This window comes from Mytilus trossulus, chromosome 1 (assembly GCF_036588685.1).
Source record: "Mytilus trossulus isolate FHL-02 chromosome 1, PNRI_Mtr1.1.1.hap1, whole genome shotgun sequence".
In the NCBI taxonomy this organism is placed as follows: Eukaryota; Metazoa; Mollusca; class Bivalvia; order Mytilida; family Mytilidae; genus Mytilus; species Mytilus trossulus.
The window spans coordinates 94312852-94331928 of record NC_086373.1 but is presented as its reverse complement, the minus strand read 5'-3'; the positions used below and the strand labels follow the sequence as shown (position 1 = coordinate 94331928).

At 33.5% G+C, this 19077-nt stretch overlaps 1 protein-coding gene across 5 annotated transcripts in view; it reads left to right on the top strand.

Moving 5' to 3' along the window:
- LOC134691350 (uncharacterized) overlaps nucleotides 1-18366 on the top strand; it is a 67820-nt gene extending 49454 nt beyond the window's left edge. For 2 of the 5 annotated variants that reach the window (XM_063551840.1, XM_063551831.1), the window contains exons 25-30: nucleotides 991-1107; nucleotides 2970-3119; nucleotides 7065-7163; nucleotides 14466-14582; nucleotides 16355-16420; nucleotides 17477-18366. In XM_063551840.1, coding sequence (XP_063407910.1) covers nucleotides 991-1107; nucleotides 2970-3119; nucleotides 7065-7163; nucleotides 14466-14582; nucleotides 16355-16420; nucleotides 17477-17482 — 555 coding nt within the window. In that variant the 3' untranslated portion in view covers nucleotides 17483-18366. The remainder of the gene's footprint in view (nucleotides 1-990; nucleotides 1108-2969; nucleotides 3120-7064; nucleotides 7164-14465; nucleotides 14583-16354; nucleotides 16421-17476) is intronic. The other 3 variants (XM_063551860.1, XM_063551849.1, XM_063551869.1) reach the window with 3 other exon arrangements.
- The last annotated feature ends 711 nt before the right edge of the window (nucleotides 18367-19077 follow it).

The following is a 19077-nucleotide window of genomic DNA, read 5'->3' as shown; positions in this document are numbered from 1 at the left end:
TAAGTTTTGGTGGTCAGCTCTATATCTCAGATACTTTAAGCAATAAGGCTAGTATATTCGGTGTGTGGAAGGACTGTAAGGTGTACATGTCCAACTGGCAGGTGTCATATGACCTTGACCTCATTTTCATGGTTCGGTGGTTATAGTTAAGTTTTTGTGTTTTGGTCTGTTTTTTTCATACTATATGCAATAGATCTATTATATTTGTTGTATGGAATAATTGTAAGGTGTACATGTCTAGCGGGCAGATATAATGTGACCTTGAACTCATTTTCATGGTTCAGTGGTCAAATTTAAGTTTTTGAGTTTTGGTCTTTTTGTCTAACACTAGATGCCATAAGACAACTATATTTGGTGTATGGAAATATTTTATGATCTTTATGTAGGTTTTGCAGGTTTTATTTGACCGTGACCTCATTTTCACGGTTCATTGCACAGTGTTAAGTTTTTGTGTTTTGGTGTATTTTTTTAAAACTATAAGTAATTGGTCAACTATATACAATGTATGTTGTATAGAAGCATTGTTAGCTGTACATGTCTGCCTGGCATGGTTCATCTGACCTTGACCTCATGTTCAAGGTTCATAGGTCTTTGTTTAGTTATCATGGTTAATGTTCAGTTTATGTGACAGTTGTAATAAAGCTTTATACTTAGGACTATCAACATAATATCAATGATTAATATAGAAGGCGAGACATTTCAGCATGTGCACTCTTGTTAGATTTAACAATAATAAAAGTTACTGTGTGAAATTGTTTTTCTATTTCTTGAATTTATGGGGTTTAAAAAAATTTCTCTTTTAATTTTTTTTTTCTATTTTGAAAAATCTTTAAATTGAAGGTAGAATTTCAGTTTAAATTAACGATGCTAAAGATGAAATGTTATTATTCCTGATCCAATTAAAATGTTAATTGAATGCAACATAGTTCTTGATGATGCATAACCATTTTTGTATTAACAATATTTTCATGAATTTTAATTCTTTTAAAGGTACTTCAAGAACAAATGGAAATCAAGAATATAATGATGGCAAATAAAGACGAACTTAAGATGCAGTTGGAAATTCAAGCACAAAGATTCGAGGCACAACAAAAAAAAAATATAAAGGTATTGTTTCTATCTACGATTGAGTTAATTTGAAATGGTTTTATACTAATAACTTGCATAATATTTGGAAGGACAGGGGTATGAATAACAAACTTTGGATCGTTTTATCAGCTGAAAACAAGCTATTTAACTCCATTTAAAATATACCAGTTTTGTCATACCTGTCAACTGACCCGTTTTCTGCGGGTGTGACCCGAGATTTTCACAATTCTGAGGGATCACCCGGGACACCTGCCGGGTCATTGAAATAACCCGGGAATTCCGAAAATGACCCGATTTCACCCGTATTTCTTAGCCTTGAGATTGATTTCATAAGTAATATTCCTTTGAAATACCGGCAAATTCGTAATTCTTCCATGAACAGGAAGTTCATCTAGCTATGTAAACTGTCAAATTAAGTGACCCATTAAGTGCATGGCTTCATTTGACAGCTTTGGTGTCAAACACACTGTTCATTAACACCAATTACCTAAGCTTTAGGTCGTAAATAAATTGCACTATAAACATAAACAAACATATTTCAACTAGTTACTTCCCCTTATTTGTCACCATTCAAAATTATTCCTTATATTTACGTTTTATAGGTGAAAAGGATAATATCATAAGAAATATAAAATTCAAATACATATTGAAAAATAACTTTTCAATATTTTAATACCTTTATACAATATTTAAAAAAAAGTAAATTATTTTTTACATTTATACTTTCTTTTACTGTATTACTATATTTTATCATAATCTAATTTCCCTATAATTGACAAAATGATTTGTTTAAAGCCAACATAGCTAGTAACCTTACACTTCCCAATATTACATTTCAAAAATTAAATGGTAGTGGTTGATGATTACAAAAAGTAAAGGATACAAGACTAAGTTACACAAATTTATAAAAATCTTTAAGAGTGCAATGAAACACACAAATTTATAAAAATCTTTAAGAGTGCAATGAAACAAAAATTAATAAGATTTAAAATGACTGAACCAAGTGAACATGCATTGATGTTTTGGTATCTTTGATATACATTGTAAAAAAATGTACCATAAATACTGAAATTCAGCTCGAAAATCTTCGTACGCGTTATGACCTGAGATTTGATTCTTCAATGCAGGTCATGACCTGCATTTTAATCGTCACAGGTTGACAGGTATGGTTTTGTCACAAGTCTTTTTATACTCATGAAGAGATGTGATAGATTGATAGAATGTATTGATCTTTATATATTCTTGTGTGTTTGTCTGTCCTTTATATCGTTTTTCCATCTGTACTTCTGCCTATAACATTGTCTGTATTTCAAATAATCGAGCAATGTAACTTATTGTCTAATAACACCATGAATTGTCGAAATCGTTTTTTTTTTCATTTCAGTATATATTGATGGGAAAAGTGGAGACATGAAATATTTTTTATTATAAACTGTGTATTATAAGTTACATAGTGCGCTATTGACCTAATACAGTATTAATGGGGTCAGTAAATTCCATATAGGGTGAGAGCGAAGCATGATATACTTATGCTCCACTTACGATAGTAGAGGGGCATTGTGTTTTTTTTTTATGAAGTTGAAGTCCAATCAACTTGAAACTTAGTACATAAATTTGCTATGGTATAAACTTTCTAATTTTAGAAAATTAGATTTTTTAACCAATTTTACAGTCCAATGAACATGGAAAATGAGAGTGCAAGTGGGGCGTCCGTGTACTTTTGGACACATTCCTGTTTTTTGTATTTTCAAGAACAATATTGGATTCGGTGTTTACAATTTTGTATCAATGGTACCGATGTCATAGTACAGAACTATTAGTTTTTGAATATGAAGAAATCTTCAGGCGTTAGTCGTTTACATGCATGTTCTATTTCACAGAAAATTAAAGAACAACTAATGACGGTGAAAGTAAGATCGAAGGAACGTACTAGAGGGTTGGGAAGAGAAGAGATTGGATTAGGGGGTATCTCTGCAAGTAGAGGCAATGGAGAGTATGCGCAAATGAGTCGAACAAGTGAACGCTTAATGGTGATTATTTGTTATTAAAACTACATTAAATTTCCGGAAAATAACAATATCAGCATGTCTGTGGTCGATAAGTTTTACATAATCGAAATATATAATAAATATAAAAATAAGAAGATGTGTTATGCTTCCCCCAGTAACAAAATGACGTAGACTTAAGCAAATATAGTTCAACGTTCGGGTTTCGACAACGTGCAATAACAACACCGCGGAGCAAGCAATACATAGACAGATGTGTGTCAAATTGGAAAACAATGCAAACTAGAAAACTAACTATCTTGGTAATTTACAAACAATGATAATTAAAGACAAATATGATATACAACAACAAACGGGAACAACTTAATTAATTTTTACGGTTATCTGACTTTCAAATACAAGGTAAAAATTCCTCTTCATTTTTTTCGAGCCTACGAGTTAGTTGCAGAAAGCTCGACATAAGGAAAGTGATCCTGAGGCGGCGGCAGCAGCGTCAACTTACTTCATAAAAGCGTTATATTTAAGTAGTTGTAAGACCTGGATGCTTGATACTTTGTATATATATTTGCCTTATGATAACTATATTTGGTATGTGCGTACCTTGCAAGGTCCTCATGCCCGTCAGACTGTTTTAACTTGACCTTGACCTCATTTCATGGAATAGTGAAAAGGTTAAGTTTTGGTGGTCAATCCCTATCTCAGATACTATAAGGAAAAGGTCTAGTATATTTGGTGTATGGAATGATTGTAAGGTGTACATGTCGAACTGGCAGGTGTCATCTGATCGTGACCTTATTTTCATGGTTCAGTGGTCAAAGTTAGGTTTTTTAGTTTTGGTCTTTTTTTTCTTATACTATATGCAATAGGTCATCTATATTTGGTGTACAGAATTATTTTTTGATATATATGTCAGTTGAGTAGGTTTTATTTCACCTTGACCTCAATTTTACGGTTCATTGCTCAGTGGTAAGTTTTTGTGTATTAATTTTTTTTTGTCTCGCCTTGACGGAGTAAAAAAAGAGACATAAGCACGCTGTTTCGGGCGTCTGCGGCAGACGCAACAGCGGCGTCAACAATGCATTAGTAGTTTGTGATTAGGTCTAGTTTATGGTGAACCACAAATGGTAGGGCAATCATATTTCGTATGCAGTTGTTTAAGCATTGGCATATCTCATTTCCACTCAAATCAATCCATGTGTTCGTAGATAGTAGATGTTTTTGTGTCCTGTTAAATTGTTCCTTTTAAAATTGTTATACGATGATGACTGATGTACCCATATTTTGACTATTTTATTAATTGTGACTGTTTATTTAACGCATCATGTAAATGTAGCGGAATTTGATGAGACTGTTATTAAAGTGAGAGGGTTAGCGCTATAGAACCAGGTTTAATCCACCATTTTCTACATTTGAAAATGCCTGTACCAAGTCAGGAATAGGACAGTTCTTGTCCAGTCGTTTTTGATGCGTTTTGTTTTTCGATTTTGCCATGTGATTATGGACTTTCCAAATTGATTTTCCTCTGAGTTCAGTATTTTTGTGATTTTACTTTTTTCCATGGAGATAATTTGGCTTCGACCCCTTAGTCATGGTCTATTGACTTTGAAAATTTTACTAAGTTATCATGTATTAGATTATGATTAGGTCAGTTCAAGGGGAATCGTTAGTGGTAGGCCAATGTTTATTGGTATTCAGTTGTTTAAGCATTGGCACATCTCATTTTCATGGAGAATATTTGGCCTCGTTCCCTCTTCCTGGTTCATTGACTTTGAAACATTTACATAGTTAACAAGTTATTGTCTGTGTTTAGGTTTGTGAACGAATTATAATAAGTCAATGGTATTTGGTATATAGTTTTATTAGCATTGGCACATCTCATTTACAAGAAGATGATTTAGCTATGTAACTCAGTCATGGTTTATTGTTTTGAAAATTTGCATAATTTGTGTAAGATGTCAAAGTATTGCTATTTGGATTTCAACATTTACATAATAAAAATTACAAAAGGCGAGACTTATCTCTGTGATAACAGTTTATCTTAAACTATTAGCAATAGGTCAACTATATTTGTTGTACGGACGAATTGTTAGCTGTACATATCTGCCTGGCATGGTTCATCTGGCCTTGACCTCATTTTGGTGGTTCATTGTTCAATGTTTAGTTATCTTGGTTAAGTGTTTCTAAGAGACTAGAAGTGTGATAAGCAAAAGGTCAACTTAATCTATAGTATTGTATGATTTTAAGGTATACATGTATTTCTCTTTTGGTTCATTTGACCGTGACCTTATTTTCTTGGATCATGTTAAGTTTATGTGATAGTTGTAGCAAAGCTTTATATTTTGGACTGTCAACATAATATAAATGGTTGGTAAAGGAGAGGGGACATTTCAGTGTGTGCACTCTTGTTTTCCCTCTAATTGGTTTCTCTTTGACAATTTAAAACAAAATATCTAGCCAAGAAAATGAGATTAATCATTTATTCGTTTTTTTAAAGAGGAACACTAAGAAATAGAAAAACAAAATTCAATTTAAGTCTGTCTTCCTAGCCCTAATATCATGTGTGTGTAATTCTTATATTTTAAACTGTTCCATACACACATTTTTTTTTTTAATTACAGAATATTTATATTGAAATTGTTTTTTTTTTTGTTAATTCCAATGGCATTTAATATATCCATTGAGAGTTTCAAATTTTATTATCAAAACACACTTTAACTATCAATGAACTAGTCTGAAATTCATCATATAAAAACTCGTGACGGTACCCAAATTGCACCTATTTTGACAGTTTTTTCACCTACGATTTTTTATGATCAAGAAATAAATGTCCTTAATGTGTTTATTTTGTAGCCCTATCCTTCTTTATTGTATAGGTACTCCAATTTAATTTTTAATCCATATTGAGTCACAAAAAAATGGGTTTGAATCAACTTCCAAACTATCCATGATTCTGTAATGAAGAGTACCCAAATTGCATCCATGCTTAAATTCATATCGTCAAAAGTCTAATAACCGAGCTTTTGTTTAATTTCTTCAAATATTTTGAACAATTAGATATTAGTCCATGCTTACTCTTCATATTTTACGAAATGGATACTTATAATATATTGTATTTGCTAAATTCAAAAAGATGACGTTTTGATGACGTCGCATGATGACGTTTTCGTACAGTTTGCTTTTTCAGTAAACAGTCCATCTGTTGATAAATACTGTGAACGTTTTGTGTATATCTAAATATGTTTACCTATGTTGAAAGACGTGCATAGAATCGAATCATATAAATACAAATTGTTTAGTCTCTAGATTTCCGTTGCTATTTTTTCTAAATGGGTGCAATTTGGGTACTCGGTGACATTTGGGTACCCTTACGTTAGATTTTTCAACCCTGCATGCATTCCACAATTCTCCATGTGAAAAAATAGTAAAAAGACAAAATACCTCACTCAAGGAAAATTCAGATCGGAATGTCATTAATCAAAAAGCAAAATCAAAAGCTCAAACACATGAAACGAATGGAAAACAACTGTCATTTCTGACATGTATGTACAGGCATTTTCTTAGGTAGAAAATGGTGGATCAAACCTGGTTTTGGAAACAGAAACCGTAGAAGAGCATAATAACCAAAATGGATCTTAAAAAAATAGCCAGAAAAAAAGTTCAGCTTTGTCTGAGTGGGACACCTAGTTTACGTTTAATGTAAACCAATAAAAATTTACAGGCGAACATTTTTTGGATAAGGATTAAGCCTTTGTTTTCTTTCTTGATTGGATCATTTCTTTGCAATTACTACCAAAATTGGATAACTTTTGACAGTACAAAGGAATCAATAATTGCCAATGACCAACTAAACAAATTCTTTTCAATTGTGATTTAAATTCCATACACAATTTTGTGCTGCCTTTATTTAACAAACATTTAACGTAGCTTTTTCTGGATGCATATTGTATGTCTCCCTTTATTTATTATTAGCGGCTAATGGAAGAACAGATGAATAAACTCTGTCAAATGGATGAGCGTTTGCATGAGCTGTATAGGATTGAGAATGATCAACAAAGTCACTCTGCACAGGTAACATCATTTCAAGTCGATAACAATAAAGCTTTCCATATTCAAAAAGAAGATGTGGTATGATTGCCAATGAGACAACTCTTCACAAGAGACTAAAATGACACAGACATTAACAACTATAGGTCAGCGTAAGGCCTTCAACAACAAACAAAGCCCATAACGCATAGTCAACTATGAAAGCCCCCAAAATGACAATGTAAAACAATTCAAACGACCTTATTTATGTACAAAAAACTGAAGAAAAAAATTTGAAAACCACAAATAAACGACATCCTCTGAATAACAGGATCCTGCCTTGGGACAGGCATTTACATACAGAATGTAGCGGGTTAAACATGTTAGCGGTATCCCAACCTTCCTCCTAACCTGGGACACGGTTATATCAGTACAACTTTAGAACGAACTATAAAAATCACTTGAAAAAGGCTAAACTCATCTGATAGTTAAAAATACAAGTGGACGCGGACGGGTACTTTGTACATCCCAACAACCAGGTACAACGATACTAGGTACAGATCTGAGAGTACTCGCAGATAAATGACAGCTATGTCTATTCACACATTTTACAAATGTTGTTTTATGCTCCATTTATGAGAATTACGTTTTCTGGTGTGTGCGTCCCTTCGTCCCTTCGTCTGTTCGTCCGTGCGTCTGTCCGTCTGATTGTCCCGCTTCAGGTTAAAGTTATTAGTCAAGGTAATTTTTGAAGTAGTCCTATCAACTTGAAACTAAAAACACAGGTTCCTTATGACATGATCTTTTTTAATTTGAATGCCAAATTACAGTTACGACATCAATTGCACAGTCCATTGATCATAGAAAGTGAAAGTGCGATTGGGTTATTCGTGTAACAATTGCAAATCTCACTTGTATGTTGCTATTTAAAATTATATCTCTTTAACATAGGGGGTTCAGCAAAATTCTGTTTTAAAGATTTGTTTCTATTTCGAAAAGTCTTTTAATTGGAATTATTAGTTTTACCTAACGATATTTAAGATGACAGTTTATTATACCTGATCCAATAACTGTTTTGCATTAACAATATGTTCATGAACACTTGCGTTCTTTTAACATTTAATAATTAGTTTATTCCTTATAAAATGCACTAGATTTGTCACATGTTTCCAATACTCATAAACAAATGATTTCACAGATGTAATAGGTTGATAGAATGTATTGATTTTTATGTCTTCTTATAAAAAAGAAGATGTGCTATGATTGCCAATGAGACAACTGTCTACAAGTGACCAAATGACACAGACATTAACAATTAAAGGTCACCGTACAGCCTTCAACAATGAGCAAAGCCCATACCGTATTATCAGATATAAAAGGTCAAGAAATGATATTGTAAAACACTTCTAACAAGAAAACTTACGGCCTAATTTATATGCAAACATTAATGTAAAACAAACTTATAACAACCCCTGAATAACAGGATCCTGACTGTGGACAGGCACATACATAGAGAATGTGCCTGGGTTAAACATGTTTGCAGGATCCCGATCCTCCCCTTACTTGGACAGTGTTGCAACAGTACAACATAAAAACCAACTATAAAAATCAGTTAAAAAAGGCTTAACTCATCAGATGAACAGTTTTAACGTTTTTGTTAGTTTGTCTTTTATATCGTGTGTATATGTGTACTTCTGTCTATAACATTGTCTGGATGAGCTGCATTCATTTGTTCAACACATAAAATACGAACAACAATCGCACTCTGGACAGCTAACATCCTTACATGTCAATAACAAAATAGCTTTTCTAGTGCATATAGTTATCAAAGGTACCAGGATTATAATTTGGTACGCCAGACTCGCGTTTCGTCTTCTATAAGACTCATTAGTGACGTTCATAACAAAATATTTATAAAGCCAAACAAGTACAACATTGAAGAGCATTGAGGATACAAAATACCAAAAACTTTCGGCTAAGGTAATCTGGGATAAGAAAATCCTTAGTTTTTCGAAAAATTCAAAGTTTTGTAAACAGGAAATTTATAAAAATGAGCATACACACATTTCACACATATTTTTAAATGTGTCATTTGAAGCTGTATTATTGGTAGATGCAAAACGAATTTATTTACATTCCATATCATGAACTTAAATACGTGTAACACAATTGCATAACTCACTTGTAAGTTACTATTTACAGATATATCTCTTTAAATCCCCAGTCCCACTAGACCAGGATCGCACCACGCTCACCGCGATCTAAAATAAATTCAGATCGTGGTGCGGTCGTGGTATGAGCGGCATGAAAATGAAAATGTTCGTTGCTTTCACGATGCTACTACGTCTTCATTACGCTTCTACAACGATCCTGTAATGGGCTCGATAATATTTATCACATTTCATGTGTTTTTTAGTCTACACACCATCTAATTATCCATCAAGGTGACCTCATAAAACTGCTGATGGTCATATCATTGATAGATAAATATAGATAGTGCACTCATGCAATTGTTTTATGGTCTGTTTGGTTTCATATTATAGGGTAGAAATACATGTTAATCATTGTTTTTACCTGTTTAAGTTATTAAGAATGAGCTTATGTGGACCAAATCAGTCAATGAAATGGTCCACATTCTCACCGCGCTTATTCTGCGACCTCACTATGCTTATCAAGATCTTTCTACGCTCATCACGTTCTCACTACGACCATACCACAATTAAGTTATCCGATTGCAACATGATCTTACCACGCTTCTACTGCGATTATAGCACTACCACGATTATACTACGTTCATACCGGGATCTTACTACGTCTCATTAATAACGTCAACATCGTGTTCCATAATTTTCAATACAGTTCCATTCCTTCTATTTCTGATTAATACGCAGATTTCTCGGAAACAATACAGTCATGCCACCAAAATCTACTAGAACACATTGGCGTGGTGGTAGGGGTTGTTGTAGAGGCAGAGGCAGCTCTGATAGTAACGAATCCTGATCAAACAGAGATGTCGGACCGACCAATCAAACCTAAATTACAACCTATTGTTGGTCCATAAAGCTTAAATGACAATATTTTTAGTGTACGATAAAAAAGATAACACAGGTGTGTCATAGATATATCAAGATATGAGTGCTAATGAGACACCTCTCTATCCAATTAACAATTTATAAAAGTAAACCATTGAAGGCCAAGGTAGGGCCGTCCACACGAAGCCTTAGCTTACGCTGAACAGCAAGCTATACAGGGCCCCAAAGTTACTAGTGTAAAACCATTCAAACGGGAAAACCAACGGTATAATATATATTAAAACGAGAAGCATGATTGAGCCGTTAGAGAAAATGGACAAGAATTGCATACAGACAAACAAAACATGGAGAGATTTAACACCTTTAATGTGAAAATGATAATGAGAATGAGGGTCGTAGTACGAACATTGTCAGGTCGTAAGAAAAGCGTGATGAGGACGGCAAGGGGGTGCTACAATCTTGCTATGGTCGTGAACAGCTTGGAATAGTCCTAGTGGAAGCGTAGTTAGGTCTCGGTGAGAACGTGATGGTGGCAGTGAGGTCGTAATTACGTCGCTGTGAGATCGCAGCGCAGTATCTCCGAATAGAATCACGCTTTCGCTATGCTCTCTCTATGGTGGTGCAGCGATCTTACTACGATCTTAGTGCGCTCTCACTACGCTTCTACTATGACCTGATTTCGCCTCGACCCCACCACTATTGTTTTGAACATGTTCAAAGTTGACCACGCTCATCACGATCTTGAAGACCTCACAACGACTGTGTTACGACCTTACTGCGATCTACACAGATCGTACTACTATCATTAAGGTTTATGTGGACCCTATGGCTAAAATGGCCGTATTTTCACCTCAAAATTTACTCTGAGTACAGGCAAACCTGTGCATCTGGAAAAGTTTTAAGGCATAGCATGCCCTAGATAATAGAAATCAAATTCATTGCATGATTTAGAAAATTCATAATTTATCTGGATTTTGCAGTACACTTTTTTTTTGTCCCTGCTGAAGATGATTAAATTAACAAACAGTTGAGTTTACCTTGATATGGTCCACTCAGGGACACAGTTTAAATAACCAATTATTGCCATGTATCTATTGTCCATCTCATATCCATGTTAATTAATACAGCTCACTTCAATTATTACCTGTGGGGAAGTTCTCAAACCTGTTTCCCAACTTTTTTTTTTTTTCTAAAACATAAAACATATTTGAAAATTATTTATCTAGGGCATGCTATGCCTGAAATGTTTTACAGATGCGCAGGATTTTCTGTACTCAGAGTAATTTTGAACCTTAAAATTCTTAAATTGATTCAGATCCTGGTGAGGTCGCGGTATGAGCGGCATGAACATGTATATTTTCGTTGATTTCACCATGATACTACCTCCTCATTACGCTTCTACAACGATCCCTCTACGATTACAACACGTTACAAAAATCTTCTCCTCTGAAACTACTGGGCCAAATTAAACCAAACTTGGCCACAATCATGATTGGGGAATCTATTTTAAAAAATGTGTGGCGTGACCCGGTCAACCAACTTATAACTAAAAAAAAACAAAGCATTTAGAGCAAATCTGACATGGGGGTATAATTGTTGATCTGGTCATGGTCTATCTGCCCTGAAATTTTCAGACGAATCGGACAACCCTATATTGGGTTGCTGCCCCTGAATTTGTAATTTTAAGGAATTTTTGCTGATTTTGGTTGTTATCTTGAATATTATTATAGATAGAGATAAACTGTAAACAGCAATAATGTTCCGCAAAGTAGGATTTACAAATAAGTCTATATAACCGAAATGGTCAGTTGACCCCTTTAGGAGTTATTGCCCTTTATAGTAAATTTTTAACCATTTTTCGTAAATCTTAGTTATCTTTTACAAAAATCTTCTCCTCTAAAACTACTTGGCCAAATTAATCCAAACTTGGCAACAATCATCTTTGGGGTATCTAGTTTAAGGAATGTGTGGCGTGACCCGGCCATCAAATGAAGATGGCCACCACAGATAAAAATAGAACATGGGGTAAAATGCAGTTTCTGGCTTATAACTGCAAAAAAAAGCATTTAGAGCAAATCTGACATAGGTAAAATTGTTTATCAGATTAAGATCTATCTGCCCTGGAATTTTCAGATGAACCTGACACGCGTTGTTGGGTTGCTGTCCCTGAATCGGTAATTTTAAGGAAATTTTGCTGTTTTTGGTTATTATCTTGAATATAATTATAGATAAAGAATAACTGTAAACAGCAATAATGTTCAGCAAAGTAAAATTTACAAATAAGTAAATCTGACCGAAATAGTCAATTGACCCCCTAAGTCCTTTATAGTCAATTTTTAACAATTTTCATAAAATTTGTAAATTTTTTTCAACATTTTCCACTGAAACTACTGGGTCAAGTTCATTATAGATAGAGATAATTGTAAGCAGCAAGACTTTTTATTAAAGTAAGATTTACAAACACATCACCATCACCAAAATACAATTTTGTCATGAATCCATCTGCTTCCTTTGTTTAATATTCACATAGACCAAGTTGAGCGACACAGGCTCTTTAGAGCCTCTAGTTTATATATAACACTGTAATCTTCATGCTTTTTGGTGTACCAACTTCAACTTTAAAAGTACTTTTTATTGGTAAAGTTATCAGAGCTGAAAAATAATCTTCACGAAATCAAATCTGGTTTTTTTGCGATACAAGTTTTGTGTAGGCATGAAAGTTTACCTCGGACATTTCCGCAAGACATTGCAAATCTATTGTTTTGAATGAAATATGTATCTCTTTTTTTTTTCAATTCGAATTTTGGGAGCTAACACTTAGTACAAAACGATCGTGCTTACAATTTAATGAATTATCTGTCAAAATTTTATTTTTTAACAGAAATGTTTCGAGTTTCCAAATTAATTTTCCGATGGGACATCTCCGAACATCATATTCTTTTGAAGATGTGTATGCAAATTTTAAATAGAGACAGCCATGTTAACCAATACTGAAATATATCACGTCATAGAATGTTCATACAAAATTTTGAAGAGTTGCGTGAACATTTCGCGAATTTTTAGAGTTTTATGTTTCTAGATTGTTACATGGGACAACGCTAAAGTAAACGTTTTTCGGATAATCTGTGTCTTCCTAAGCCTATGAATATTATATTTTTATTCTTTCTCTATTATAATGTAAAAATTTAAGAATCAATCTTTATATTCATGTATAATTTGAAATATTTATTTCAGCATTTCTATAAAAAAAATAATTACTTAACGCTATTTTGCGTGGTAGTAGCAAAATCTAACGTTGCGTCATCGCAATCTTACTACGTTCTCAGCAATAACGTCAATATCGTGTTCCTTATAAGTACTCTTCTATTCCTTCTATGTCTCATTAATACGTAAATTTCTCGGAAACAACAGTCATGCCACCAAAATCTACCAGAACACGTGGGCGTAGAGTCAGAGGTAGCTATGATAGTGACGAATCCTGATCTAGCAGAGATGTCAGACCGACCAATCCAACCTGAATCACAACCTCTTGCTGCAAGTCCATCAAGCTTAAATGAGGATGTTTTATTGAACGATAGCAGGGATAACACAGATTAGTCAAGTATGGTTACACCGTTGGAGAAAATGTACAAGAGGTCCAAATTACATACAGCCAAACAAAACATGGAAAACTTTTATATATTTCATGTAAAAATGACAATGAGCTTGACAGTCGTAGCATGAACGTATTCAGATCGTAAGAGGGGCGTGATTAGGACGGTTTTTGCGTTCTAGAATCGTACCATGGTCTTGGCGTGGTGTGAACGTTGTATATGCGTAGTTGAATCAAGAAGGATCGCGGTGAGAACGTGATGGTCGTAGTGAGGTCGTAGTTAAGTCGCTGTGAGATCGTAGCGCAGTCTCACCGAGTTGAATCACGTTTTCAATACGCTCTCGCTACGATTGGAAAGCGACCTTTGCGATCTAACTACACTTCTTCTACGAACTGATTTCGCCACAACCGAATCTAATTATTTTGAACATGCCCCGCCCATCACGATCTTGAAGACCTCACCACGACCGTATTATTGTAAATTTTCATTTTTTTTCACATATCGTAGTTCGATCTTGGTCTAGTGAGCTGTGGTATTACTTATCGGGTTAAACAAAATTTCTGTTTTAAAGGTTTTTGCTTTTTTGAAAAGTATTTAAATTGGAATTATTTCAGTTTTACTGAACAATCTTAAAGATGACTTTTTATTTTACCTGATCCAATTAAACATTTTGCTTTTACAATATGTTCATGAACACATGCGTTCTTCTAACTTTTTGAAAGGTTCATCAAGAACAAATGAAAATTCAGGATATAATGAGGGCAAATCAAGAAAAACTTAAGATGCAGATGGAATTTCAAACAGAAAGGTTCGAGGAACAACAAGAAAGAAATCAAATGGTAATGTTTCTATCTACGATTGAAATAATTTTGAAATGCTTTTATACTACCGTGTATTAAAAAAGAAGATGTGGTATGATTGTCAATGAGACAACTATCCACAAAAGACCAAAATGACACAGACATTAACAACTATAGGTAAACGTACGGACTTTAACAATGAGCAAAGCCCATACCGCATAGTCAGCTATAAAAGGCCCCGATGTGACAATGTAAAACAATTCTAACGAGAAAACTAACGGTCTTATTTATGTAAAAAAAATGAACGAAAAACAAATATGTAACACATAAATAAACGACAACCACTGAATTACAGGCTCCTGATTTCGGACAGGCACATACATAAATAATGTGCCGGGTTAAACATATTAGCGGGATCCCAACCCTCCCCTAACCTAGGACAGTGGTATAACAGTACAACATAAGAACGAACTATAAAAATCAGTTGAAAAAGGCTTAGCTCATCAGATGGACAAAAATACAAGTTCACGTGGCCGGGTACTTATACATCCCGACACAAAAAGACACAATGAACAGAACTGAGAGTACTCACAGTTATCCCACAGCTAGTTCAAAGCCACTAACCACTAATAAAAAAATCATGCATCTTAGACTAAACTATCAATCCGTACACATCCAACATCAAATGGATTTAGTATAAAGACGTCATAAACAGCCAGAGAAAAACATGACCTTGTGCAATGCCAAGTTACAGGTAACGACAGATTGTAGATCCATGAATATGTATATGTATATAACATACTAGTAATATTTAGTAAACTTTTAGTCTACTGATAACAAAATCAATATTTATACCAATAAAAACAATATTCAATGATCTTATTACAGTGTTGAATAGTTAACCTTTTAGAATAAGTTTATTTAAAGGAGCGACAAGTTTACATGGATCATTTCTAAACTTCCGGGCACGGTTAACAACATTTCCTTGAAAATGAGGATGTGCTATCCCGTTTGAAATAAGTTTTCTACAGGTACAACCAAACTTAAAAACCAAATCTTTATATCTATGGAAAAATTTAGTAAAGGTTTTCGGTAATTTATGGTAACAAAATCCCTGGTTTGATAATTTACCAGTAATACATAGGTTGCATTCGTTAAAATCAAAAACGTCATAACAAACACGGGCATAGCAAACAAGTTGTGAAATATAAACACCGTAAGATGGTGCCAAAGGAACATCGCCATCTAAAAATGGAAAATTAACAATAAGGAACAAGTGTGGAGTTTCCCGTTTAAAACTGAAATATCCAAATCCAGGAAAGAACAGTTATTATCGAATAAATCAACAAACCAACAACAAAACAAAAACCCAACAACATAAAAAAAAACAATAATAAAAAAACACGAAAAAGTGGTAAAACTCATTATTGGTAGGTAAACAAATACAAAATTTACGTATGTACTCCGATAAAGTCTTGAATGAGCGAATGCCAATAAAACTCACACAATTAGTGTATATTTGACATCATGCATATTCAAATCACTTTATAATTTACCCCCAAATATATTATCATCCTGGATTGTAAGCTTGGTTTTGCCAATGTAGCATATATAAATTTGGTCTACTGATTATCTGTCCATTTGACCGTTTATCTTGAAAGCATAATTTTCGTTACATCATCATAGAATTAAAATAAAATAATGTATTAAACTAAGATGATCACTATAGAAAGATGTATATGAAAGTTATCGACATTGGTTAAACAAAAATATGATAAGTCTATTGCATGATTTTTCAACTGATTTTCCAGATTCTTCAGAAACTGGTTGAAATGCAGGAAAAACAAAATGGTAGCGATAAAAGTCAGCAGACAATGGTTTGTATTTATAATGACTACGGTTAAAATATCCACAAACATATTGACCAACAGTATATTTCTTAATCTATTTTATGTCATTTTGCCTATTGGACTGTGTAAGTGATTGTCATCTGCCATATCATTGAACTACTAGGGGCATCGATGGCCGGGTGGTCGAAGTAGTTCATCGACTATCTTTATTGAGGTTGTGAGTTTATCTCCCGCGTGGAAAATGTGTTCGACATCAATATTTCCTGCCAAATGTAGGGGTTCTCACCAATCACCCCAGTTTAGTCTAGATTGTGTTGTCTTCTAAACGTTAGGGGTTGCAATTAATGGTTTGCCATTTATGCATGGATCATTTCGTTTCAAACTGAGGAAAAATCACGTAAATTTTAATTCTAAAGTATGATCAATGAATTCATGATTGTAACTCCATTGAATTGAGACACTCTAGAAAGCTTACGTCTATTGTTAATGCATGATAAAACGTTTGGCCATATATGGCAGCAAATGTGTGAATTATTAGGTTCTACAGAACCGTTAAAGAAATCTTAGAAAAGTTACCTGCAAGTGCATACTGACATGAACAGAAATTTCCTAAAGTTTTGTGACTTTATTTGGGATATGTGTGAATGGCATTCAACAGGGTACCAGTAAGACATTTAGAGGAGATGCTAATGTATGGAGATGCTGAAGAAAAAAACGTTCGTTATTAAATCGTAATGAGTGAGTTAACTTATGTCTGTTTCATTTCTATTTTGTGATGTATATATGCTATTACTGTCTATGCATAGCTCAGAATGGTATCACGAGTTAAGTCAATGACATGTGGAAAAGATATGTAGTAGAAAGTATTCTTGAAATTAACTGATGCTTAGCCGTCTTGTTTCTTTATAAAACTTGTTAAATTATTAAAAGTTTTTGACATAGTTTAAGTCTCCATTTAGTGCTTGTAGTTTCAAGCTAATGATCCTTCAAATTGTTCTGTCAATGCCTTTATAATAAAGAAAGGGTAATGATGAAATCACATTTAGTTATGCTAATTAGCTGATTTCTTTTTAAAATTAACAGGAATGATGTCGTCTCCAGAATCCGCTCATGCTGTACTGAGAATTCGCTCATGCTGTACTGAGAATCCACTCATGCTGTACTGAGAATCCGCTCATGTTGTACCAAGAATCCGCTCATGCTGTACTGAGAATTCAAAGAATTGTTGTGTGATAGAAACTTTATATATATTTAAACGTGGTTTGCACTTTTGTGACATTAGAGAAGCCGAGATAAAAGAATAAATAAGTTTACAACTTTAAATTGTATGGCATTAAGTTAATTGTTTTAGAATTTATGCATCGTAAAAAACTGCAAAATTATGTAACTCGTAAAGTTTGCAAGCAATTATTAAATAATACACTGAAAAATGGGCTAGCTGTTTATGTATCTAATGCAGAAAAGGGTAATTAAATGAGTAAAAATAAGAGAAAAAAACCTCTGTAAAGTCATTTCAGCACTGTTTTGTGTGGTGCCCCGCCAAAGATAGTAGGTGTCATTGTGTTTTAATGTCATGATGTCAAATGAGTAAATGTTCCTGATAATATTGTTCATTTATTAGTTCGTATTCATGAAACTGTTATGATTCTCGTGGAGAATTTTATTGTTTATTATAAAATTGTATTTAAACGAAATTGGTCTCATTGAAAAATGCCTGAAAATTATATGAATGCATTCAACTGACAACTGGTCATAAAAGTATTAGGTTAGTTGAGACCAGATGAAAAGCAATATTTTGTTTTGGAGTTGCGCTTGTTTTGTCCTATTGGTGTGTAGGTTTTTTTTAACATTCTGTGTTTGCAATGATTTGTAATCATAGTATGTTATGTCTACAGTATATTGATAAATTACTTTGAATATGTAAATAAAAATATGTACGTTTTATATTTAAAATAAAAGCCTTTGCAATTGTATCATTTGTTCAGTTAACCTTATTTGAACAAAACCTATATGATTAAATTTTGTCGTCGTCGATATGCCAAATGTGACCACACTTTGTTTTCGTGTAGAATATTAAACATTTACGTCAGTTGATTGGATTATATAATGCTGTCGTTATTATAACAGAAAATTGATTGTTGTAAAATAAGCAAAACAAATCTGCTTATGAGATTTGTTAGCTGTTTTAAAAGACAAAATCATTATCAATCATGAATCTGAAATCAAAAGATGAGAGTCTGTTCAACATTACTGAGAAAACATGAAGTTTTTTTTTCCTTTTGAAGCACTCCAGGTTGCAAAGTCCTTTTTGTATTAGGTAGCTGTTCGCTTTTTCTATGATAATTTTAATGAAAAAGTTTCGGTTGTGACATGAATATCAATAATGTGGTCATTTTAATAAATTTCCTGTCTACCAAACTTTGAAATTTTCGAAAAACTACGGATTTTCTTATTCCAGGCATAGATTACCTTAGCCATATTTGGCAGAACTTTTTGGAATTTTGGATCCTCATTGCTCTTCAACTTTGTACTTGTTTGGCTTTATAAATATTTTGATATGAGCGTCACTGATGAGTCTTATGTAGACGAAACGCGCGTCTGGCGTACTAAATTATAATCCTGGTACCTTTGATAACTATTTCATTCAAGAGGGAAATAAAGTCTGTAGTCAAGTCCTTGAAAAT